This window comes from Schistocerca americana, chromosome 1 (genome assembly GCF_021461395.2).
Source record: "Schistocerca americana isolate TAMUIC-IGC-003095 chromosome 1, iqSchAmer2.1, whole genome shotgun sequence".
Lineage (NCBI taxonomy): Eukaryota > Metazoa > Arthropoda > Insecta > Orthoptera > Acrididae > Schistocerca > Schistocerca americana.
The window spans coordinates 946,597,269-946,625,066 of record NC_060119.1 but is presented as its reverse complement, the minus strand read 5'-3'; the positions used below and the strand labels follow the sequence as shown (position 1 = coordinate 946,625,066).

General features: G+C 44.8%; 1 protein-coding gene across 5 annotated transcripts in view; it reads right to left on the bottom strand.

The window, feature by feature from the left end:
- LOC124615642 (E3 ubiquitin-protein ligase RNF34) overlaps positions 1 to 27,798 on the bottom strand; it is an 82,038-nt gene that overhangs the window by 23,013 nt on the left and 31,227 nt on the right. For all 5 annotated transcript variants that reach the window (XM_047143657.1, XM_047143673.1, XM_047143683.1 and 2 more), the window contains one exon: positions 26,819 to 27,050. In XM_047143657.1, the coding sequence (XP_046999613.1) occupies positions 26,819 to 27,050 (232 nt within the window). The remainder of the gene's footprint in view (positions 1 to 26,818; positions 27,051 to 27,798) is intronic.

Here is a 27,798-nt window from a genome sequence, read left to right as displayed (position 1 = left end):
AGCTCCTGCCACCAGCGATCGGCCGGTTGATCGGCCACCAGTAGTGCGCCTTGGCGACACAGAAGACTGCCGAGGGCGGTTACCGCCAAGTGGTGCTGTACACGAGATACGCCATGGCGGAGAAGGAGAGGAACTGGGTTTCTTATTAGCCTTCTAGGAACCATGATGTTTAGATGAAGGAGGAACCGATGGTTGTGAAGTTGGGGAACGTAAAAGATCTTCACGAGTATGCTCTTTTTTGGAAGTCCAGGTGTCTGACTTCTGGGATCGAGATTTAGCAGAACCTGATGAAGGATGAGCCATAGAGTGAGCAGGCGAAAGTGGGGAGGTTGAACAGGCGATCTTTGCACTGGCCGATCTGACGACCGTGTCACTAAAGGTGGCATCACAAGTCTGCATGGCCGCCTCCTTTGTTGGCCGAGGAGACGCAAGGACAGTGCTGTATTTTCCTGTCTGAGGCACAGTGGGCTTTCGACTGGCGAATAATTTTCGAGTCTTTAAAAATGGGGCAATCTCGAGAGGAAGCAGGGTGGTCACCCATACAGTTGATGCAACAAGGGGATGGAGGTGGACAAGCACCCTCATGGGCATCCTTGCCACACAACACATTTGGCCGGGTTGGAACAGGACTGTCTGGTATGATTGAACCGCTGACACCGATAGCAACACGTAGGGTTTGAGACGTAGGGGCGAACGGAAATTATCTCATACCCCGCTTTTATGTTCGATGGGAGCTGAACTCTGTCAAACGTCAAGAAGACAGTACAGGTTGGAACGATGTTCGTGTCAACCCTTTTCATAACTCTATGAACAGCCGTTACGCCCTGGTCAGATAGATAGTGTTGAATTTCCTCGTCGGACAATCTGTCGAGGGAGCAGGTATAAACGACTCCACATGAGGAATTTAAAGTGCGGTGCGGTGCGCTTCCACCCGGACAGGGAAGGTGTGGAGCAGTGAAGTACGCAGAAATTTTTGTGCCTGGAGGGCACTGACTGTTTCTAACAACAAGGTGCCATTCCATAATCTGGAACAAGACTTTACAGGACCTGCAGTTGCGTCAACACCTTTCTGAATAATGAAAGGGTCGACCGTGGAGAAGTCGTGACCTTCGTCAGACCGAGAAACAACAAGGAACTGTGGCAACGATGGAAGAACTGTCTGTGGCTGAGACTCAGTGAACTTACGCTTGTGAGCAGACACAGTGGAAGATCAGGAAACCATTGCGGAAGAATCCCCCATGATTACCGGCGTCTCCGATGGCGCGCTCCTCCCTTGTGGGGGCCCTCTCTGAGGGCACTCCCGCCTTAGGTGATTGTTCACACCTCAGGCCACACCTCCCAAGAAATGGACGGAGGGACCCCTCCCTGGGCCTGGCCGTTACCAGGGGGTACGTACGTGTCCTACCTGTCTACCCGGGGCGGGGAATTACGCGTTACCCCGTCACCGGCTACACACGAAAATGCGTGGGTCGGCCTTCAGACACGCACAGGGAGGAAAAAATTGAAAGGGAAAAACAAAGAAAGGGAAAGGAAGGAGAGAGGTCTCAAACGCTGCAGTGGAGAAAAGGGTAAAGAGAAGAGGTAAGGAAAAGAGAAGGACAAAGGAAGGATGAAGACGTGCAAGCAGAGAAAGCGAAGAATGTGTTACATTTTCGAGTGTCCGTCTCTGGACGTAGGCACAAAACATACTCCCAGAGGGGGAGAAAGGGAAGGAAAGAGCCGGAGGTGAGGGGTGGGGGGGGGGGGGGGGGGGCAAAGATGGGGGATAGGGAAGGATGCGGAAATGGAAGGTATGCAGCCTGGAAAGGAAGGCGGGCCACATTAGCTCAGGGTCCTGTGCTCGCTACGCACGTATCCACAAAAGAGTTGTGGACCCCCTGGGGGGTGACTGTTGTTGAAACCTGGGGCCATCAAGTCAGAACAGCAGTCAAAACAATGGGCAAAGGTTGGTGAAAGTGCACCAAAGAAGATAAAGACCATTTTGGCAGCTGGTAAGGTGATGGCCACTATTTTTTTCCCCCCAAGGAATTCTCCTCATACCTTACTTGGGAAAAAGCAGAACACAACAAGACCCCATCATGCTTCATTGTCGGATTGCTTGAAACTTGCAATGGCTGCAGAAGACTGAGGTTGGCATATAAAAAAAGTGCTCTTTCATCATGGTAATACAACATCCCACAGATTAGTGGTAAAAGTGGTGAAACTGCAAGAATTGGGCTTTGAATTGGTTCCTCATCCACCATATTCACCTGACTTAGCCCAAAATGACTTGTTCCTGTTCCCTCACTTGAAACTTTGGCTTGCTTGTAAGACATTTTCATCAAATTAGGAAGTGATATTTGTAGTCAATGAGTATTCTGCAGAGTTTGGCAACCTATTTTTCTGATGGGATGAAAACCTGGAAGGTCACTGGACCACTTGTATATTCCTCAAACGAGACAATGTCAAGAAGGTGAGTTTTTATGAAACAAACTTTTTTCTTGCTTTTTTACCAAAATTTATCAAACCATGCTCGTAGCTGACAAGTGTGCTGTTCATATTATTTTTGGGTTTTTATTTCTGAGATGTAAATACGAGTAAGAGGGAGGCAATGGCAAAATCAGAGAGACAAGGTGTCACTGGAGAGGAGGTTATGCCATTGTTAATCAATTAGTGCAACTGGAGGCAGACAATACATTTGTGTATAATAAATTAGCAGAGAAGGAGGATGAATTAGGATTGTTGAAATCACAAGAGTCTGGGGGGTAGATCCAGCTGTTGTGAACCTCGTTGCTCTCTTTTCCGGCAGGTCTTCTAAATTATCATTTGTAGAGGATCTCATGTCATCAGCTGACAGAGGGTTAGTCAGACAAACCGTTGTTACAAATAGCAAGGCTGCACTTTTCAGGGGGAGAAAGTCATTTGTATGTTGCACAGAGGCACTGGACAAAAACTTTTGAGCAACTCCAGCAGGGACTGGTACAGTATTACAGGAAGCAAAATAGTGTGTGGTTTTTCTGTGAACAATTGAATGGTTTTTCTAAGAGTCCTAACAAATCCATCAAAGATTTTGTTGACATAATTAGAAAGCTTAATGTATACACATATGAGTTAACACCTAGTCAGGTTGTAATTAAGGTGTTAATACAGGAAACTAAGTAAAGGGCACTATGCTTTTCTGAGGGTGCAGATTGTTGCACTTAGAGGTCTCCATGCAGAAATGCTATCCTCAGGGTGCACACTGCTGCTCTTAGAGGTCTCCCCCATGCAGTAATTAGGTTGGAATTTGAATTTGAGAAGACTGATGTTGCAACCAAGGTAAGAGATTGTCAAAGAGCATTCGGCAAATATATGATGATTTTATTTCAGACATATGGGGCACATACAGAGGCAGTCCTGCCAGCTATTTAATAATAGGGGAGGTACGAATTATCAGTGGTCTCGTGGGAACAGCTGGCACAGTATAGACCAGCAACATTATTAAAATAATAAAGATAGGGGTGGTCTGGGTGGTAATAAGCACTGATTTAAATTAAGAGGGAACCCCAGATCCACCAAAAAGCATTCACAGTAAAAGTAAACGCGTAGGCAGAATGCGCCATAGTGGGTGTAATAGGTGGTAAGAGTGTAAGTTTTCATCAGACACAGGGAGGCATGTGTCTATAGTCCCTGGAGAGTTGGCGGGTAGGAGGCAGTGCAACCCAACACATTATAAACTGTGTGCGATAGAACATAGTGATTTACAGCCATTAGGGTCGATAATGATGGAAAAAGTGTATGGAAGTGGTGTCTTATGTAAGTGAGGGCTACAGCATGTTCCTTGGGCTATACTGTGTCAGCATCATACCATAAACAACCTTTAATTATGTGTGGTTGAGCTCAGTGGGAAAACATTTCCCCTACGGGAAGCTGTTTATCTCTAGTGAGGCATCTGCTGTACAAGGTAATACAGTTACACCACATACAATGACATTAAGGCTTAATTCGCATGATTGTGGGACTGCGTGTCGAGTGGTGCTGGGAAGTCACAAGGGCGAATATGGAGCCTGACTGATCGCTAGTGGAACTACTGAGTGGAACTACTGGAAAATAGTGATTATTAAATGCAGCATGTTTTACAGTAAAGTATCATCCACACACATCAGAGGTCTGTAGGTAAGGTAGTGCCCGACCATGTGAATGATTTTGGTACTGACAAGTTGTTAAAGGTAATATTGGTGCCAATGTTAGAAATCCTGGAGATGGAAGATTGCTGCACGGAAAGTGTAGGCTAGAAGATGGCACAAGATGCTGCTAACACAAGATGCTGCTAAGACAGCATTTCATGATACAGTGAAGCATTTTAAGGGAACAGAGGACACAGATGGAAGAGATGTTAGAGTTACAGGACTTTTTTACCGTGAGGCCCCTGGGATGAGAATTTTAATTGTACGAAAGATGTCGCAGATATATAGAGGAAATATTGATTCTGTTGCGATTACTGCCATTTGAATAGTAAGACTACAACAGGTACCTACCCAATTCCAAATATGGGGCACATACAGAGGCAGTCCTGCCAGCTATTTAATAATAGGGGAGGTACGAATTATCAGTGGTCTCGTGGGAACAGCTGGCACAGTATAGACCAGCAACATTATTAAAATAATAAAGATAGGGGTGGTCTGGGTGGTAATAAGCACTGATTTAACTTAAGAGGGAACCCCACACGCACACGCACACACACACTGATAGTCTTTGTCAGTGCCGTACTTCTCAACAATGTACTTGAAGAGTGGGTACAAGTTGAAAGTGGCTCCAGAGGATAGAGTGGCTAGTGTGTTTTCAGCATCTGGGGGCATTTTACTACTGAAGAATACCATTTGGCACCAGCAGCCTTCCAGCTTTTGTTGGGCCAGGTGCTGAAAGGATTGAAGCTTCATCAATGTCTAGTGTACCTAGATTGCATAATTAAACAATGGAAACGCCAGGTTGGAAAATCGGCAATATTACAAAAAGGATAGATTGCTACTCACCGCAAACATGATCCACTGAGTTGCAGAAAGGCATAACGAAAAGACAGTTTTTGGCCAAAAAACCTATCCACATAAGCAAGCACACCTCATGCACACGACTGCTAACATAGGTAGGTCTAACCGGAATACAACTGTCACATAAATAACAATCTGGAATGGGGTAAAGGGGAGCAGGGTACAGGTAGGGGAAGAGAAGAGCGATGTTTAGTGTGGGACATGCAGAGACTAGATGGTGATATGGCGAGAATGCCAGGTGGAGCGTTGGGAGGTGGGTTGGGGGGGGGGGGGGGGGGGGGGGGAGAACCAGTCACTTGTGCACGTGGTGTGCTTGCTTGTGTGAATTTGTGTGTGTGGTTAACAGTCTTTTCATTGCGCCTCTTTGCAGTTCAATGGGTCATCTTTACAGTGAATAGCAATCTACCCTTTTCCTGATATTTTAAACTACATGTTTTTTCACTTGTATGCAAGAATATTCACCAAGGACTGAGGAGGGTGTTCAAGAGGTTATGTAAGAACTAAATGTTGCAAGTTGTGTTGGCAACACCAATCATAGATTACATCGGAATTTTCTCTCTCTCTCTCTCTCTCTCTCTCTCTCTCTCTCTCTCTCTCTCTCTCTCTCGTAGAATTGTGAAAAATGTAAAATCGAAGTTCCATTGTAATGTTGTCAAGTCCATACACTCAAAAAAAAAAAAGGACAAAGAACTTTGTGACAGTACCGTGGCCCTTACCAAGCAACAAATCATGTGAACATGGAACTTCAGTTTTCAAAAATATTACGTACTTGATGTCTACAACAGTTTTTTTTTGTGGGGTTTAAGGGCGCTCAACTACTGAGGTCATTAGCACCCAGCCACCGTTGTTAGAGCACATGGAATCTAGTAAAACTCAAGGGGAGGGGGGGGGGGGGGGGGGGGACACCAGAAAGACCTGACAAAGATGCAGATAAAATAAGTAAAAAGGTTAGATGTCTTTGGACAAGCCAGTCAAAGTTATAAAACGCAGAACACGAGCAGCTGCTCGAGCGTCATCAGCTAAAATATCCGGTAAAGTAGATGGCAGCGACAGGACAACACGAGATTGACTAAAGCGGGGACACGATAATAAAACATGTCTGACCACAAGGGCACTGCGGGGCTGGGTCACCGGAGAGCAGGTAGCGGTGGCTAAACCGGCAATGCCCAATCCGCAACCTGGTCAGAAGGACCTCCTCTTGCCGAGATGGTCGGGAGGATGTTCTCCAAGCAGTTGGGGGCGGTTTTACTGCCCGGAGCTTGTTTCCTTGGAGGGATGACTAAGCATCCCACCACAACGACACAAGCCTCTTACAAACATCCCCGCGAACGTCAGATGACGGGACACAATGGGAGGCTGGCCGAGGCAGGAGGACTGCAGCCTTGGCTGCAGCATCCGCAGCCTCATTCCCAGTCACTCCTACATGTCCAGGAACCCACAGAAAGCTGAAAGGAGAACCATTATCAGCGAAAGAATGGAGGGACTGCTGTATCCGATGAATCAAGGGATGGACCGGATAAGGAGCTCCAAGGCTCTGAAGAGCACTGAGTGAGTCAGAGCAGAGTACATACGATGAATGGCAGTGGCGGCGGGCATACTGAATGGCCTGATGGAGAGCAAAAAGCTCGGCCGTAAAGCTCGAACATTGGTCGAGGAGCCGGTATTTAAAGGTGACGGCCCCGACGACAAAGGCACAGCCGACACCATCGTCAGTTTTGGAGCCATCAGTGTAAATAAAGGTGTGACTGGCAAGTCGAGCACGAAGTTCGACAAACCGTGAGCAATACACTGCAGCCGGAGTACCCTCCTTCGGGAGTGAGCTGAGGTCGAGATAAATATGAACCGGAGCCTGGAGCCAAGGTAATGTCAGGCTCTCACCCTCTCTGAAGGTGGTAGGGAGGGCAAAATCCAATTGTCAAAGCAGGCGACGGAAGCGGACTCCGGGGGGCAGCAGGGCAGACACACAACCCGTACTGACGGTCGAGAGAATCGGCGAAGAGGGACTGGTAAGAGGGGTGGTCGGGCATAGACAACAGCCGGCAGGCATACCGACACAGCAGTACGTCGTGCTGGTAGGTCAATGGTAATTCAGCAGCTTCAGCATAAAGACTCTCGACAGGACTAGTGTAGAAGGCTACGGTCGCAAGACGTAACCCCCGATGGTGGATGGAGTTGAGACGGCGTAAGAGGGATGGCCGAGCAGACGAGTAGACGAAGCTCCCATAATCCAGCTTCGATCGGATTATGGACCGATACAAGCGAAGCAGGACAGTGCGATCCGCTCCCCAAGATGAACCACTAAGAACTCTGAGGACATTAAGGGAACGTGTACAACGCGCCGCCAAATAAGAGACATGCGGAGACCAACACAGTTTCCTGTCCAACGTGAGCCCTAGAAACTTAGTTGTTTCCACGAATAGGAGAACAACGGGACCGAGATGTAAGGATGGCAGAAGGAACGCTTTATATCGCCAAAAGTTGATACAAACCGTCTTCTCTTCAGAGAACCGGAAGCCATTTGCCACGCTTCATGAGTATAAGCTGTCTAGACAACGCTGAAGGCAGCGCTCCAGGAGGCATGTTCTCTGGGCACTGCAGTAGATCACGAAGTCATCAACAAAGAGAGAGCGTGAGACATTAGGTGGAATGCAATCCATAATTGGATTAATCGCAATGGCAAAAAGGGCTACGCTCAAGACGGAGCCCTAAGGCACTCCGTTCTCTTGGAGGAAGACGTCGGACAATACGGAACCCACACGTACCCTAAACTTTCGATCCGTTAAAAAGGAATCAATAAAAAGGGGCAGGCGACCGCGTAGGCCCCACCTGTGCATAGTGCGGAGGATACCTCCTCTCCAACAGGTATCATAAGCCTTCTCCACATCGAAGAACACGGCTACCGTTTGGCGCCTTCGCAAAAAGTTGTTCATGATGAACGTCAACAAGGTCACAAGGTGGTCAACAGCGGAGCGGCATCGACGAAAGCCGCATTGAACATTGGTAAGTAGCCGTCGAGATTCAAGAATCCAAACTAACCGAGCATGAACCATGCGCTCCATCACCTTACAGACGCAGCTTGTAAGAGAAATGGGGCGGTAACTACAAGGAAGGTGTCTATCCTTCCCGGGTTTGGGTATAGGAACAACGACGGCGTCACGCAAACGCATGGGGACCTGACCTTCGGTCCAGACGCGATTCTAGGTACGAAGAAGGAAGCTTTTGCCCGCCGGAGAAAGGTGTGCCAGCATCTGAATGTGAATGGCATCTGGCCCTGGAGCAGAGGACCGGGACAGTACAAGTGCACGTTCGAGTTCCCGCATAGTAAAGGGGGCATTATAAGTTTCCAGATTCAGCGAGTAGAAGGAAGGTCGCCGAGCCTCTTCTGCCTCTTTCCTGGGAAGGAAGGCAGGGTGGTAATGGGCGGAGCTTGCATCTCCGCGAAAAACCGGCCAAAGGCGTTGGAGACAGCCACAGGATCAATGAGGACCTCATTGCCTGAGGTCAGGCCAGGTACCGAGGAGTGGGCCTTAATGCCCGACAGCCGGCGCAGGCCACTCCATACGACAGAAGAGGGAGTAAGACTGTTAAAGGGGAAGTGGTCGCTCGAATAGGTGTCAGAAAGGACATACCACTCGAACCGACAGGGGGGGGGGGGGGGGGGGGTCGGGGGACCTGGGGCAGAGGGGGCGGGGGGCACGGGGGGAGGAGGATTTGGAAGGGAGGGATTTGGGAGGCGGAGGCGGAGGCAGAGACCCCGGATGGGGGGAGGAGGCGGAGGGGGGACAGGATAGGGGTGAGGATACCGTGGAAGGAGTGGACACAACTGAGGCAAACGAAGTGGGCAACGGCACGGGATGGAGGCGGTCATACTTCTTCCTGGCCTCAGAATAAGAGAGACGATTCAAAGTTTTGAGTTCTTGTATCTTCTTCTCCTTCTGATATGCGGGGCAGTCTGAGGATCTAGGCGAGTGGATGCCAGGACAATTAACGCACCGAGGTGGTGGGGTGCATGTATGTTCCTCACGAAGAGGACGTCCACAGTCGCCACAAAGGGGCTCAGCCTCACACCGTGACGACATGTGCCCAAAGCGCAAACACCGAAAACAGCAAAACAGCGCATAGGAGGCGGGACGTAAGGTCGCACGTCGCACCGGTAGCACATCACCTTTACCTTCTCCGGGAGAACGTCCCCCTCGAAGGCGCGGATAAAGGCCCCGGTGTCGATGCGACGGTCTTTGGGGGCGCGCTGGACTCGCCGGACGAAATGCACGCCTCGGCGCTCCAGGTTGGCCCTGAGCTCCTCATCAGATTGCAGCAGGAGGTCCCGATGAAAAATAACCCCCTGCGTCCTATTTAGTGCCAGATGCAGGACAATGGACACTGGGATGTCCCCTAGGCGGTCGCACGCCTGGAGCGCCGCCGACTGTGTGGCGGAGGCGGTCTTTATAAGAACGGACCCCGAACGCATCTTACTGAGAGCCTCGATTTCCCCGAAGATGTCCTCAATGTGCTGAACAAAGAACATGGGCTTGGAGGTGGTGAACGTCCCCCCATCGGTTCGAGAACAGACCAAATAGCGGGGGAAGTACTTCACCCCAAGCCGGCGGGCCTGTCCCTCCTCCCAGGGAGTGGCCAAGGGGGAAAGGGCAGGAGAACCAGAACTAGAGATAGTACCTTTCCTTTTGAAAGACTCGGCCGCAGAGCGACCTGATACGTGTTGACATTTCATCTGCGAAACGTCCGCCCCAATACCACCCACTCCGACCAGGGGCTCTCCCCACGGGCGCCACCCAGCCTCAGCAAGGGCCACCTGGCAGGATGATCGTTGCCGGGAGTCCTGATGCCCCAAGGAGACGGGCATCTACTCCTTGGCCGACATGGGGAGGGTGCAGCTCAGGTATCGGCAGTACGATCCCTGTGTTGTCAGGGGGCTACAACCTAGAGGGTACATGACGACCCCACCACAACGGGCTGGCTACCGTGCTGGATTTCTGGTGCCATGGAAAGTCCATCATGATCGTAGGTGCAGATGGGGACGCACTATGGGCGTAACTTGTACATCCCATCAGGCGTTTATGCCCAATTTGAGGAATAGTGGGTATGGTTACAACGCCGGTACAATGCTGAGTGCCAAGATCTTAGTGAACTGAGGACCAGTGGTACACCACGTAAGGCGTCCTTCCCCAAAAGGCTCGTACTTCTGTAGAATTTTGAAAAATGGAGGTCAAACCCCAAGGGGGACCATCACATGGAAGGCTGAAACGGTTGAAACTCCTTTTAGTTGCCTCTTATGACAGGCAGGAATACCTCGGGCCTATTCTTACCCCGGACCCGCAGGGGGGTCTACAACAGCTGTCAGAGGTGAGTCAGAATCAATCCCAGAGGGAATATAAGTGCAAACAAGGAAGGAAGCAAGAGAGATGGAATAGGAAAGTAAGCGACAGGAGGAAAATGTCCATATACCTCGTATGCTGTAAGTGTTACGGTCAATGAAGTAGTTAATGTGTTGTTTTGTTATGATTTTTGCAATTTTGCTTATTTTGTTTGTTTGTGTTACAGATTGTTAGGATAATTACGGGTAAGTCTTCAGTTGAAACTTCCAGGCTGAGAGGCCGTGGTCGATATACAACTCTGCAAAATGGAAGCTTATCCACCCAGACTATATGGACTCCCAAAGGTACATAAACCACAGGTCCCGATGAGACCAATTGTGAGTGCTATAGGATCTCCAACACAAGAAGTGGCCAGATATCTCGCCTGCTTGCTGCAACCATACATTGGCAGAACGGTCAGTTACATTAAAAACCTGGCGCATTTTATTGAAAAACTGAGGGAGATTAACGTCAGCCCAAGTGATTCTTGTGAGCTTCGATGTACTGTCATTGTTTACCATGGTGCCTGTAGACAAAGTTATTATAGCAGATATTTTTCTGAATGACATAGTGGGTTTATTTAAACACTGCCTGACAACAACTTATTTCCAGTACAACAACAAGTTTTACGAACAGATTGACAGGGTGGCGATGGGAAACCCTCTCAGCCCAGCTGTTGCCAATTTACTTATGGAGATCTTCGAACAGCGAGCACTGCAGACTGCCAGTAAAAAGCCAACTAAATGGTACTGCTATGTTGACACATTTGTAGCGTGGCCTCATGGTGAAGAAGGGCTGGATGTCTTCTTTTGTTGCATCTGAACAGTATTAACCCGAAGATACAGTTTATGATGGAGAAAGAGAGCAACAGTCAACTCAATTTCCTGGATGTGTCAGTAATTAAACGGGTGGATGGGACGCTGGGCCACAATGTATATAGAAAGAACACTCACAAGGATCGATACCTCCACAAGGAATCAAACCATCATCTCAGGCAAAAAAGAGGTGTCATGAAAACCTCGATGGACAGAGCCAACAAAATCTGCGAGCCGGCTTACTTGCAAGATGAATTAAATCACTAACGGTCAGCCTTCATGAAAAACGGATATACCAGTAAGGAAATTGATCGAGCCCTCCATCAAAGAAGAAAAGAAGCCAGAAGTCAAGAGCAACAACGGTCACCTACTGGAAAAGTTTTCCTACCATTCATTAATACAGTCACAGAATGTATTGGGAAAGTTCTGGGCAAGTATGGGATCGAAACAATCTTCAGACCCACCAAGAAGATTAAGGAATATTTAAGAACTGCAAAAGACGCCCGACACCACCTAGCAACACCTGGGGTATACAAAATTCCATGCAGTTGTGGACAAGTAGATATTGGAACAATGAAAAGAAATGTAAACATCCGTTTAGCGAAACATAAAAAACTGCCACTTAGGACACATCAAAAAATCGGCTGAGCATGTTTTTCAAGATGAGAACCACAAAATTAAATTTAATGAGACAAGCGTTCTAGCATGAACATCTCATTATCATGCACACGTGTATAGAGAAGGAAGAGAGATTCACAAACACCATAGTAATTTTAATAGAAAAGAGGAAGTTTTAAAGTTGGACAAAATACGGATGTCGACGTAGTGCCAGCAGAATGACAATCTATTACTCTTAATCGAGAATGACGACGACTTCCAAAGAGAGGCATACTGTCTGCATCACGTGACGAATGGTGGTGCCCTCCATGCGCTCTATAAATGCGAGAGTACCTGGAGCCTCAGTGGCAGTGGCCGGATGACATCATCAGAAGATGTCTCCCGTAGATGGAGACGAAAAGTTAGGTGGAAATTTTATACATCGACCATGGCCTCTCAGTCGGAAGTTTCAACTGAAGACAACACTGGCCGTGAAAGCCTACACTGTATGATTAATTACGGGTAAGGTTATGTGTATTTAAACTAAGCAAAAGATCCAACAATTGTAGCTTAAGCATCCAGGTGTTCTATAACGTCATCAGAATTCTGGATATGGCGATCACATTTTCGTGTCAGTGGTCCCAACAGCGAATTAACATATTTAACGGGGAAATACGTGGGGGCTGCAATATTTCTCACTATTGGGGGAAAAGGGGACCCATCCTTATTTATCTTTGGTAGGCCTGTACCAACAGGCTGCACTTCTCCCCCCCAAGACTGTACAGCCGACCAAAGATACGTAAGGATGTGAACCCTATTCTTCCAATAGTGAACAATATTGGGAAGACTACTTATTTCCTCTGTAAATTTTTTTATTTTACTGTTTGGACATCTCTTAGGCAAATGTGACCATCATATCTGGAATTCAGAGGACTTCATAGAATGCCTGAAGACTCTTAAGCTACAAACATTGAATCTTTTGGTTAGCCTTGATGTTTTATCTTTATTCATGAATGTACCTCTGCCGGACTCATTAGAGTTTATCAGCATTAAGTTTCAGGTAAGACATTGTGACATTGTTCAAACGTGAACTTACCTCAACTTATTTCTTATTCAATAACCAGTATTTGGAACAAGCTGATGGTGTCGCCATGGGAAGTTCTCTGTCTCTCATGGTAGCTGACTATTTTATGGAAGACTGAGCAAAAAGTGCTGCAGTTCACAAGTCCCCAACCTTCCTGCTTCTGGTGACGTGTAGACAATATATTTGTGATGTGGGTCCATGGAATAAACACATTACCCATGTTTCTCTAGCATTTGAACTTTCTCCATCCAAATGTACAGTTCCCCTTGGAACGGAAAAATATGGCATTTTACCATTCCTGGATGCCATGGTTGGAAGAAAAGTTGATGGTACACTGGGACAGAGTCTAACGTAAACCAAATCGCAGAGTGTTTTATTTACAGGCCACAAAATTTCATCATCCTGCATGATGCAGTGGTGCCTTAAGCTCCTTCGTGCATAGAGCGCATGCGGCCACAGATACGTAAAATCCACCTGTTGAGCTACAACACCTAAGAACAGTGTTCAAACAGAGTGGCTTTTCTGATAGGTAAGTCACACATTCTGTTCTAAGCAGGGACACAAATGACTATGCGGCGGCACCCACAACAACAGCATTCTTCCTGTATTTTGGTGACATGTCTTCAGGAATAGAAAGAATCTCACAACATCAAGTGTGGCCACAAGGAAAATTGAGGAATTTGTTGCGCTCGGTCAAAGACGATCTTGTTCTTAAGAAACATAGCTTGCATAAGATCCCATACCAATGTGGGAAATCTTATATTGGGGCAGACATGCTAAACCATGCAATAACATTGTGTTAACACTACTGTCATATACACCTGGGCCAACCTGATAAATCAGTGGTAGAAGAGCATAGCCTGTACATGGGACATTGCACGCTTTATGAGAAGACCGAAGTTTTACCCTCAGCATTATCTTTCTGGGACTCTGTCCACTGTACACACAAATGTGGCCTCCTTAAAGACAATCTTAACAAGGATGGACATTTTCAATTAAAAGCGGCCTTGAATACACCACTAGCTGCCATTAAATCAAAACAGAATAAACAAGAATTTTTATTCATAACGCAACGCAGCGCACTGCTGACATTTAATTCACCACAGGAGCATCTGGCAGCACAGTCACTGCCCACAGTGCAAGTGCAAAAGGTCTCTACAGTTCCTGGCAGGGGGCACTAAGAGCACCACTTTCCTCCAACTCCAAGCACCTTCCTACAAGTGCATATTGCCTGCTCCTGGCCTGACTAATTTCGAAGATGGCATGCACCTATATCGATCAGTCATGCTTTTTAGCAGTGACAACAGCAGCTAGCACCATCTGAAGATGTTGAACAGTTCTATTGACAAAAATATTGTGAGATTTTCACAATATGATCCAACAACAAACCCGAGAAGAGTATTTGCACCCCACAATTACATTTTGCTACCGAGTTTAGTGTGTATAGTCTAGTGCTGTTCAACAACAAAGAAAATTATGTGAAATGGAGACAGACACAAATGAATTTTAAATCATATCATCATATGTCACATGCAACATATGAAAGTTCATTGAAGATGGGAATCAAAGTCACTCATGATTTCCAAACTCTGTGATTGGAAAAAAGCATAATCACGTGACGTCTATTTTGATTAATAGATGCTTATAATGGGCAACATTTTATCACTAGAAATACCCCAACAAGATCTATTTTAAGAGAAGTTTATTTTTACAGCCTTAGTTGCACAACAACAAAAATTATCAATGAATAGTTTAGATCATACATAACAGTCATCTTCAGATCCAGCTAATAAAATAAAATAAGAAACAGCTTACAGAATTTTGGCATTCTAAAAATACTGGAGTTCCCCCAGATGATAGGTCAAAATCCTTTGGTAAGAGTAAGAGTACTGCTTATTTTAAAAATTTTCCACGGTGTGCCTACACATCCTATCTACCGGCATCTTTCAAGTTTGCGACAACCCCACATTGTGGTGCCATCCAAATATCGCAGTGCTATAACAAAGTCGGCACCTCATATTGATACCACAGAAGAAAATAATGTGGAACATTAGTCACTGCCTCTGCATTGCTTTTCTGAGTGGCCACCTCCATCCGGACAGTGGCAATACATTCATATTGATTTTGCGGGGCCATTATAGAAAAAAACAATGTTTGTTAGTGGTTGACACTCATAGTAAGTTTCCTTTTGTTGTTCCTGTGAGATCCACCTGTCTTTAAGGTCTTCCAGAGGTCACTGTCTCGGAAAATGGCCCACAATTCACAACAGCCAATTTCCACCAGCTTTGTGCCACCAATGGCATACATCATGTGACAACTGCACCTTTTCACCTTCAGTCTAACACTAAAGCAGAACCCTGTGGCATCTCCTGCAACCACCATAGAAACAATTCATTCCACCAGATCAGACAAAGTTGCAGCCACAAGATGTTGTCTTCCACATAGTTTTCGGGACGAAACAGCATTGGGAATGCGGAGTCATTACCAAAGCAATTGGACTTTGTTCATACATCAACCAAGGTTCTGCAGAACTGTAGCGGTGCCACCAAAACCAGCTATGGCACGCGTCTGAGGTGTCCAAGATTCTGCCGCAGAGCGTTTAGCCACACTTGGCACGGCACAGAAATCGTGTGTCTCCGCACTCACTGACTGGCCAATCCACTGTGGTGCCCATGGACCTTAATGCTCTGCCACTGCCACTGCCACTAGCACTGCCATCGCTGCCAACATCGCCACCTATCCCACAGCCTGAACTGATGTCTATGGACATGCCACCCACCATGTCATCACACCACTTCAATAAATCCCTTTGCCATTCACCTGACCACAGCATCTGCATCTCTGGTTGCAGATGTGCACTCGGACTGGTTTTTTTTTGCCAGTGTTACCAGTAACTCTAATGAAGGATATCAGGGTGTGGGCAGGGATATGCCATTGGCCATTACACCTCCATGCCTCCTGATCTGCATCCACATTCAGTGCCCTCCCCCCTATCCTCCTCCACCTCTGCCACTGTCATGTACATTCGCCCTACATGACAGAGTAGATGTTTGTGAAGTGGGGGAGGGGGAGGAGGAATGAGGTGTTATTCAAAGATCACGGTGCCTTAAAAAGCTCAGAACATCGCATCAATACCACAGAAGGTAACCATGTCTGACTACATGCTGTGACAGCGAATGGGAGGCAATGGCAAAACCGCACCATCACTCAGCTTCACGGTGCCACCACACTGAGATGCCGATATGCAGCCAAGCAGAGGAAGGCTCATCCCAGTTTGTGATCAATTAAGATGACAGCATCATCTCAGATACAGCACCATTGTATTTCCTGTCTTATGCTCAACTCCAAGTGAGAGGGGGTCATGGGACTAAATGGTCAGGTTTCAGCCCCACGATTCCAAAGTTACTCATGAAAGAGAGCGTGTCTGCTACAAGTGGATGGACCCAATCAGAGGAGTCACATTATCAAACGAGAAAGTTAAAATACACAGTAGAAGGAATAAAACAGTAGACCAAATCCAAAAACTGGAAAAAATGAGCGGTCTTTCCATGGCTGACTGGCCATGGGGTCTCAGACCGAGAAAACATGAAGAGAGGCCCCCAATCACCTAGCCTCTGCTCTAGGAGTAAAGCAAAACCTTATATCTGAAAATAAATACCACTTTCACAGAGGAAACTGAGGACCATCCATGAATCATCTGCTAACATTAAAATTAAGGCACCTGGAAGACTATACTTAGCACAAAAGGCCAAAGAAGAGGACATTCCACCAATATATGGGATACCGTCAGTCTGGCTCCACAACTACATTGAGGAGGTGGTTTGTTACACAAGAGGAAACAATGGGTGAGCCTGGTATGACCAATGCGTATAAGGCATAAGATAGTGGACTCTTTCCGAGAGGAGTGGAAGGAAGGGCATCAAACCACAGTAGTCTCCTTGATTGTGTGAAGTTTATTCCTGAGAGCAGTAGTGCACCAGATGTCATTCCACTTTTGGGCAAAGAGAGATTTGACATAGATCCACATATCCACAGCTGGAATTATAAAAAGGAATGGGGGTTAAGCATCTGCTTCGCTACCCAAATGGTCAGCCAGTTCATTCCCTGGGATACCCACATGACTAGGGACCGAGAGAAAGATAACTGAGCAGGCAGCATAGCCAAGGGCAGAGAGAAGGTAATGAATAGCAGAGACTAAAAGTTTACAAGAGTCATCGGTTGATTCCTGCAGGATGTTCATCAAGTTGGTGCACATTAAAACACTATGGACAGACGCCCGAGCGGCAAAATGGAGGGCCCTGTTAATGATTAGCAGCTCTGCTGTGAACACAGTACATGATCCCAACAATAAATTGTGTTCTAAGCCAGGAGGAGAGGTGAAAGCATATCCTGCTGTATCTCTCATCTTAGAAATGTCAGTGTAGAAGATGGCAGCACCCTGCAACTCTGCAAGGATGGAACATACAAGACGCCAAACGACCATCGGGGTAATAGCAACCTTAGGACCCTGAAATTGGTTGGTCCTAATCTGTGGTCTAGGCACCATCTGAGGAGGGGGGGGGGGGATGAGAGGAAATACAGGGGGGTGCATTCCAGTGAGTGGACATGGATATCTTGACAGAGAGAAGTGAGATGCATTCCAACCGGCAATCCCACCCGCACACCCCTGGGCGATTGTTGGGAAGGAAACATCCCTCATTTGTTGACAAAACAGGGTACATGGGACAGTCAGGGAATTTGCAAATGGTGATTACATAGGAAACCAAAAGTTGGCTTCTTCATATTTGCAGAGGAGGAATCCCTGAAGACTGTCTGTCAATAGGACTAGTGCGAAAGGCACCAATATCCAAATTCACACTACAATGTTGAACAGGTTCAAGTATTTTCAGAGTGGCAGGAGCTGCTGAGCCATAAACCTGACCACCATAGTGTAGTCTGGGCAAGACCAGAGCACAGTAGGAATGGAGAAGAGCAGCACAGTCTGCACCCCAAAATGTGTGGGTCAGGAGGCGGAGAGCATGTAGGCTTCAGGTGGCGAATATGGGGCAGCCATGTTAGCTTTTAATCAGAAATAATGTTCAAGAAATGGGACTCTTGCTGCAACATCTAGGAGCTGGTTGCCTAAATAAAGTTCTGGATCGAGGTGTACTGTGGGTCAACGACAAAAATGCATAACCCGTGTTTTGGAGGGATAAAACTGGAAGCCACGGGAGACAGGCCATGCAGAGGTCCATCATATGGCACCTTTGAGCCAGAGCACAGCAGATGATACCAAGTGGGAGCTGCACCAAACACAAAAATCGTCGATGTACAAGGCCGGGATAACCAGAGGCACAACAGAGGTTACAAGCTCATTGATGGTTGTGAGGAAGAGTGTAACAATACAGTACCCTTTGGGATACCGTTCTCCTGAATCCGAGGAGTGCTGAGTGAAGTGCCAACTCTAACCCGGAAGAGCCAGTGGGATAAAAACTCGTGGATAAAAATTGGAAGAGGGCCACAAAAACCCCCGTCATGGAGGGTAACTAAAATGGCGTGTGTAGTGCAAACAGTAAAATTCAGAGGCAGTAGTGTTATGGTGTGGTCGTGTTTTTCATGGAGGGGGCTTGCACACTTCATTGTTTTGCATGGCACTATCACAGCACAGGCATACATTTAAGCACATTCTTGTTTTTCACTGTTGAAGAGCAAGTCGGGGATGGCGATTGCGTCTTTCAACACGATCGAGCACCCGTTCATAATGCACGGTCTGTGGTGGAGTGATTATACGATAATAACATCCCTGTAATGGACTGGCCTGCACAGAGTCCTGACTTGAATCCTATAGAACACTTTTGGGATGTTTGTGAACGTAGACTTCATGGTGGGACTCACCGACCAACACTAATACCTCTCCTCAGTGCAGCACTCCGTGAAGAATGGGCTGCCATTCCCCAAGACAACTTCCAGCACCTGACTGAACGTATGCCTGCGAGAGTGGAAGCTGTCATCAAGGCTAGAGGGGGGGGAGGGGGGGGGGGGGGGGGGAGGAGATCACATAGTGTATATCCAAAACAGGAGACAGGTAGTGTAATTACCCCTTCATGAACCATGGACCTTGCAGTGGTGGGGGTGGCCTGCGTGCTTCGACAATATAGACAGCCGTACCATAGGTGCAACCACAATGGAGGGGTATCAGTTGAAGGCCAGACAAATGTGTGGTTCCTAAAGAGGGGCAGCAATCTGGTTGGTTGATCTGGCCTTATAACATCAACCAGCATGGCCTTGCTGTGCTGGTACTGGAAATGGCTGACAGCAAAGGGCATGCAGCACTACTGTATGGTGACATGATGAGGGCCTCATCATGGGTAAAATATTTCCTAAGTAAAACAGACCCCCATTTGGACCTCCAGACGGGGATTACTCAGGAGGATGTCGGTTGGTTGGTTTGTGGGATTAAAGGGACCAGACTGCAAAGGACATCGGTCCTTTGTTCCAAAACTTAAAAACTACCACACAGAGTAAAAAAAAACGGATAAGAGAGACAACAGACAACACAGGACAAGAAAAACTCTGACAAAGAACAGACATAACAAATTAAAATCACACTGAGTGTGGCGGTGGTTGGCCGACCATAGAATAAAAAAGGAAAAGCCAACCACCGAGAACACATTAAAAACTCAGTTTAAAACCGTAGGCCAAAGACCAGAATCAACACAAAACAATAAAATAAAACAAACACTCAAATTAAATGATAAAAACCCCCTGCCCGAATAAAACGTAAAACTAAGCCAGCCATAGCAGTGTCATCAGTTAAAAGGGCAGGGAGCATATCAGGCAGCGCATATGTCTGCCTGACCAGAGCTAAAAGGGGGCAGGCCAACAAAATGTGGGCCACTGTCAAAGCCGCCCCGCAGCGACACAGAGGAGGGTCCTCCCGATGCAGTAAGTAACTGTGTGTCAGCCAAGAGCGGCCAATGCGGAGCCGACAAAGGACGACTGAGTCCCTGCGGTTGGCTCGCATGGATGACCGCCACACAGTCGTCGTCTCCTTAATGGCACGGAGTTTATTGGGCGTGATCCGATCGCGCCATTCAGTGTCCCAAAGCGCAAAAACTTTTCGGCGGAGGACTGCTCGCAAATCAGTCTCTGGGAGGCCAATGTTCATAGATGGTTTACTGATGGCCTCTTTCGCCAGGCGGTCAACATATTCATTGCCCGGGATACCGACATGACCGGGGGCCACACAAAGACCACAGAGCGGCCGCAACGGGCAAGAGTATGCAGGGACTCCTGGATAGCCATCACCAGACAAGAACGAGCGAAACACTGGTCGAGAGCTCGTAAACTGCTCAGGGAATCGCTACAGATCACGAAGGACTCACCTGAGCAGGAGCGGATATACTCTAGGGCACGAAAGATGGCAACCAGCTCAGCAGTGTAAACGCTGCAGCCAGCCAGCAATGAATGTTGTTCGGAATGGTCCCCTAGAGTAAGCGCATAACCGGCACGACAAGCAACCATCGAGCCGTCAGTGTACGCAATGCCAGAGCCCTGACACATTGCAAGGAGGGAAAGAAAACGGTGGCGGAAGGCCTCCAGAGGGACTGAGTCCTTCGGGCCCTGTGCCAATTCCAGCTGAAGGCGAGGGCGAGGCACACACCACGGGGGTGTACACAGAGGTGCCCTGAAAGGAGGCGGAAGAATTAAGGCCCCAAGCCCGGAGAGAAGCTCTCTGACACTGACCGCGATCGCCATGAAAAATGAAACTGACAATCTACAGATTGGACAATCAAATGTTAGATCCCTTAAATGGGCAGGTAGGTTAGAAAATTTAAAAAGAGACATTAGATATAGTGGGAATTAGTGAAGTTCAGTGGCAGGAGGAACAGGTCATCTGGGCACATCAATACAGGGTTATAAATCCAAAATCAAGTAGGGGTAAAGGAGAAGTAGGTTTAATAATAAATAAGAAAATAGGAATGAGGGTAGCTACTATGAACAGCATAGTGAATGCATTATTGTAGCCAAGAAATACAAGAAGGCAACACCCACCAAAGTAGTATAAATTTGTATGCTAATCAGCTATACAGATAAAGAGACTGGAAAAATGTATGATAAGATTAAAGAAATTCTTCAAATAGCTTAAGGAGAGGAAAATTTAATTGTGACGGGCACTGCAATTCTATGAAAGGAAACTGAAGAGGAGGAAAGTAGTAGATGAATGTGGACTGGGTGAAAGGAATGAAGTAGACACTATGGGTAGAATTCTGCCCAGAGCAAAATTTAATCATAGCTAACATTTGGTTTAAGAATCATGACAGAAGGTTGTATTTGTGAAAGAGACCTGAAAGCTTTCAGATTAGTTATTTTAAAGGTAAGATAGAGATTTCGTGGCCAGATTTTAAACTGCAAGATGTTTCCAGGGGCAGATGTAAACATGGACATAAATTCATTAATTACGAACTCTAATTAAAAATGAAGAAATTGAAAATAGATAGCAAAACAAGGAGATGGGTCCTGAATAAGTTGAAAGAACAAGAGATCGTTGAGAGTTTCAGAGGAAGAATTGGGCAACAACTGACAGAGAAAAGGTACGCAGTAGAAGACAAACAGGAGATGAAGTAATGAAGGCAGCACAGGACCAAATAGGTAAAAAGACAAGGCCCAGTAGAAATTCTAGGGTATCCCAGAGCATATCAAATTTAACTGATGAAAGGAGAAAATATAAAAATGCAGCAAGTGAAGCAAGCAAACGGGAATATAAACTTCTAAAAAATGAGATTGACAAAACGTGCAAAGTGGCTAAGCAGGATTAACTAGAGCCCAACTGTAATGACATACAAGCATATACAAGGTGTCCCCCCCCCCCCCCCCCCAAGAGTCATCAGTGTTATTTTCACTGATGTTTTGGCAGACATCTGCAATTTCGTTTTTGCCATGTGTAGCTGGAGTCCGTCCAAATAAATACTGCTCATCATATCTTCCACTCAACACCTAGTGTTGACGGAGAGTGTCTGTTTCCATTACAAGAAAATGCTGAATTTTATATGCCCATTCAATAGAGTAATCCTAAATTTGTCATTCTATCAATAAGCATTAAGAGGGACAGTAAAACATGAAGCATAAACATAACTCCAGCAGTGACTGACCAATGTTGCTGTAGTGCTGTAGAAGTCACCATGGACCACGGCAGTGCTACTGCTGTTGGAATACTGGTTATTCTTCATATTTTGCTTTCCCTGTTAGTGCATACCAATAAAACACTCATTGGAGTGGACTTATATGGGACTTATATGGGACCACTCTATAGAATGAGCATGTGAAGGTCAGCTATAAAACTCAGTTTGTTTGAAACGGAAAACTAACGGATGCCTTCCTTAGACACTGAGTGTTTCGCGAAAGATGTTATGAGCAGTATTTGTTACGACTGACCCCACCTAGACCAAGAGCTCAGATAATAAACTAGTGCTATGCAAAGAAGGGAAAGCTGAGAGGTGGAAGAGGTATATAGAGAGGCTGTATAAGGGACGTTAACTTGAAGCCAATATTACAGAAAGGGAAGAGGATCTAGATGAAGGTGAGATTAGAGATTTGGTACTGCAAGAACGATCTGACTAAACACTGAATCTCAGACTTCAAGAAGAAAAAGTTCCAACTCCAAAGAAAGCAGATGCCGACAGATCTGAAAATTATCAAACTATCCATTTAATAGGTCATGGTTACAAAATACTAACACAAATTATTTACAGAAGAATGAAAAACTAACAGAATTTGACCTAGGTGAAGATCAGTTTGGATTCTGGAGAAATGTAGGAACATGCAAGGCAGCGATGACCCTACGACTTCTCTTAGAAAATAGGTTTAGGAAAGGCAAACTTACGTTTTTAGCATTCGTGAACTTAGAGAAAGCTTTCGACAAAATGCTCTCTGAAGGTAGAGGGCATAAAATGCCAGGAGCTAAGGGCTATTTATAACATGTACAGAAACCAGATGCAGTTATAGGAGTCGACAGACATGAAAGAGAAAAAGTCGTTGAGAACAGAGTGAGAAAGGGTTCTAACGATCCCTGATGACATTAAATCGATGGAAACCAAAGAAAAATTTTGAGTATGAATTACAATCCAGGGAAAAGAAATAAAAACTTTGAGGTTTGCCGATGACAATGTAATACTGTCAGAGACAGCAAAGAACCCTGAAGAGCAGTTGATTGGAATGGACTGTGTCTAGAGAGGATGACATAAGAGGGACATCAAAAGCAAACCAAGGGTAATGAAATGTAGTTTAATTAAATTAGGTGATGCTGAGGTAATAAATTAGGCAATGAGTCACTAAAAGTAGTAAAAGAGTTTTGCTATTTGGGCAGTAAAGTAGCAGATTATTACCAAAGTAGAGACGATATAAAATACAGACTGGCATGGCTAGAAAAATTTTTCTGAAGAAGAGAAATTTGCTAAAATCTAATACAGAGTTAAGTGTTATGAAGTATTTTCTGGAGGTATTGTCTCGATTGCAGCATAGTATGGAACTGAAATGTGGATGAGAATTATTTCACGCAAGAAGATAATTGCTTTTGAAATGTGGAGCTACTGAAGAATGCTGAAGATCAGATGGGCGATCATGTAACCAATGAGAAGTTACTGAATAGAACTGAGGAGAAAAGAAATTTGTGGCATGACCTGACTAAAAGGACACATGAACACTGGACACATTCTGAGACATCAAGGGATCACCAATTTAGAATAGAAGGGAAGGGAAGGGAGGGTGGTTATGCAAGTGCAGGGCGGGGTGGTAAGAATTGTTGAGTGAGACAGAGATGAATGCAGTAAGTAAGTACAAAAGGACGCGAGTTGCAGTAGTTATTAGGAGATGAAGAGGATTGCACCGGATACAGTAGTGTGGAGTGCTGCATTAAACCAGTCTTCGGACTGAAGGCAGTGACAGAAACAATAGAAATTACTTGTTTACAGATCTGATTTTCAGACTGTACCAATAGGGGTACCACAGGACAGTGTTCTAGGATGTCTTATTTCTTATTTACGTAAATTATAGAGATTCCTATCAATGGGACTCTCATAAAAGTGTTTACTGATGACACAGATGATGGAACTGATATAAAACAGGTATTGCCAACATCTGCAACCAGAGTTTAGGAATACATGCAAAACTGGTTTGAAATGTACTAGTTAATCTTTAATCTATCAGAAACCAATTATATTCATTACAGAAAAAAGTTAAATCATGATCTGGACCTCAGAATTCAAAATAAATGAACTGAGAGCGTAGCTGTTACCAAATTTTTAGGTGTGCACATTTAAGAAAATTTTGAATGGAAGATCACATCCTCTATCTCACTAAGATAAGCTCAGCTTGCTTTGTGCCCTATGCATAATTAGTAATACATGTAGTAGACAATGTAGCTTACTTCCATTCTGCTATTACCAATAGCTTCACCTCTTGGGGTGGTTGTAAGGCAAACCTGCAAACTACCATCATTATACAAAAGTAAGCTGATTGAATGACTACCAATAGTTCAAGGCTAACACCCTCCAAACAATTATGTCAACAACTAAATACTCCACCCTTAGTAAGACTCTATATACAAAACAAGTGTAATTAACACAAATAGACTGACAGTTTCGGAACTGACTTTTAATGACATCCATATAGAAAAGGTAAGCATGGCTTCAGTACAAAGACATACATACATCCAGGGTACTAGACTTTACAAAAACTTTCAGCACAGATAAAAGAAATAAACAAGATTTCTTCATTTAAGAGAGCATTATTCAAATCTTTATGTTTTTATTACAATGTAAATGTGTACCTGCAATAAACTTGTGATAAATAACTATATTAATTTATTGCAAGTCATCAAGTGCTTGCTCTAATGTCTTAATATTTTGAGCAAAATGTAACAACACATTATTTGTAATAAATATCAACTACATATTAAAAAAATAAATTTTTGTAATTCATCAGTATTGTATATTGATGGGGGACAAAAAAAGAAAAGAAATTGGAGCACCAAAAAATAATGAAAGTGAAGCAATGAAATTTTGGGAACACATTTGGCTAGGTTACATATTTTTAAGAGATTAACATAGCAAGATCACAGGTTAATGCAATTGCGAGATAAAACATTGCAAATGTGAAACCTGGTACATTAACAACCAGTGATATACCAGAATGTTGAATGCAAGCACACAAATGTGCATGGATTCTGTTGTACAGATGCCAGATGTCAGTTGCTGGATGGAGTTCCATGCCTGTTGCACTTTGTCGCGGATGATGTTGGGTTACAACAGCGGTATGTGGGCGAGCATTATCTGTAGCGGTATGTGGGCGAGCATTATCTGTTTGAAAACACCCCCTGGAAAGCTGTTCACAAATGGCAGCACAAAAGGTCAAATCACCAAACAGACATACACATTTTCAGTCATAGTGCTTGTGATAAAAACAAGATTGCTCCTGCTGTCATACAAAATCGCATCCTAGACCATAACTTCATGTGGAAATCCAGTGTGTGTAGCCCGCAGACAGGTTGCCTGCAGGCCCTCAACTTGCCTTCTCCTAACCAACACATGGCCATCATGGGCACCAAGGCAGAACCAGTTTTTATCAGAAAAAACAACAGACCTCCAACCTGCCCTCCTATGAGCTCTCGTTTGACGCCACCGAAGGCACAAATGGTGGTTTTTTGGTGTCAATGTAATGCATGCTCCAGGGTGTCTGGTTCAGAGCTGTTGAAGTAATCGATTTGTAACAGCTGCAATTTGCATGAAAATGCTGCGAGACAACACAACCATCTGGTTACAATTTTAATGACTTATGTCTTGACCAGGCTTATTTCTCATCAACCTTACACTTTTCCACTTTCTATCATTTTGAAAGACAGTGCTATGTAAGTCATACGAAAACATTAGATACACTGCTTCACATCAACATTCTCGAACACAAGGCAAGTGCAAACTGTCTCATGCTTGAGAATGTTGACGTTATACAGTGCATCTAATGTTTTTATACAACTGACATACGACTTTGAAAAAACTGGAAAAGTTTAAGATTGACGAAAAATAAAAGCCTGGTCAAGACATAAGTAAAGTTATTAAAAGCGATTTGTAACCATTTGTCGTCCCAACTGCTGCTCAAATTGTTTCTGCAGATGCAGTATGATACACCACAGCCGTACACCAAACATGGTCTTCCCTCTCAGTAGTGCCACAGGGCATTCTGGAATGCAGTCATCTTGCATCTGTACATTCTTATGATCACTGCCAAATCATATGGCGTGTCTACATTCATGCCAAGTCTTTCTACAATATTGCACAAGGAGCACACTGCTTCTCGTAGCCCTATTACACAACCTCATTCAAACTACGTGAGCTGTTGATGATGGCATCTGTCATATTAAAGGCTTTCTTGACTAACATAAATTCACTATGTCCAATCTCTAAGGTAAGTAACGCTCATGACCATTACAACACATATTTAAAGCAAACCAGATTTACGTACTCCGAGTGGCGCTACTGGCGCCACTCTTATGTGACTGGTGCTAAATGGGAATACATCATCTTTCAGATGTAGAAACATGCCTACCAACTTTCATTTATGTTGCAGACCTACTCTTTCATGTAGTGATTCTTTTTTTCCAATATTGTATATGTAGTTTTGAATATTGTGCAGGGTACTATACACATTTTATTTTTTTATGAAATCCAATCAATCTATACTCTCTCTGAATGACTAAACTACTGCTACTACCACTAACGACCTTTGCATATAACGCAAGCGACGCATATACAATGCCCATTTACTTATTAGTTCTATGTGAGACTTTTGTTTTCTTGTGAACACATGTTTTCAAAGCACTGTAGTTTAATTTTATGCACAAAGAAATTAAATGAAGCACTTAGTTCTCAGAGCAATTTCAACAAAAAGAAAAGGCCAAAAAATTATACATACCAACACATCCTCTTGTAGAAATTTTCTGGGAAGAGAGATACAGCTGCAAATCTCTCACTCTTAGTTGAAGGAGAAGAGAACGATTTAGTGGACGAGCACTCAAAATTCGGCATTTTCTACACATGTACTTCTTGTCTGACAATCGTATACATGGTGACTTGATTGTACAGTCATCTCTTCTTGGAAGTAAACAGTGTTTGCAGTAGTAACGAAGGCAAATGCCACACTGTTTCTAAAGAAAATATAATGAGTTCAGAGTCCCAGAGAGGAGTACTTTAAGTTTGTAGTTTATTAATCATTTAAGATCTATCACACTATGCTACTTTTAATGCAAAAAGCATTTCAGTTTTGACTTTTACCATACAAATGTATTCACTCCATGGCTGCTTTTATTTCTTGCAGATGCAAGAGTGAAGTATATACTTTTATGTGCCCAAAAATACAATGAACTGAATGGAGAAACTATACACATTATCAAATCTCCAACAAATACACTTTATTATTATTATTATTATTATTTCCTTCACTTTCTCAGACGTTAAGCCCGGTTAAAAATGGAGTGACGCGGACCTTGATCAAGCGTCACTTCCTTTTAACTGTACGGTATATGCTACATTGCATTTAGGAACCTTCGGGTAATTGAACATGTAACAATAATTACGGATTTCTGTAGTTGTATATATATATGTTTGGATGTAGCTGTATTGCATTGATGTACTATATTGTGTGGTATGACTCCTGTAGTTGATAGTATAATTGGTATAATGTCAACTTTATCCTGATGCCACATGTCTTTGACTTCCTCAGCCAGTTGGATGTATTTTTCAATTTTTTCTCCTGTTTTCTTTTGTATATTTGTTGTATTGGGTATGGATATTTCGATTAGTTGTGTTAATTTCTTCTTTTTATTGGTGAGTATGATGTCAGGTTTGTTATGTGGCGTTGTTTTATCTGTTATAATGGTTCTGTTCCAGTATAAT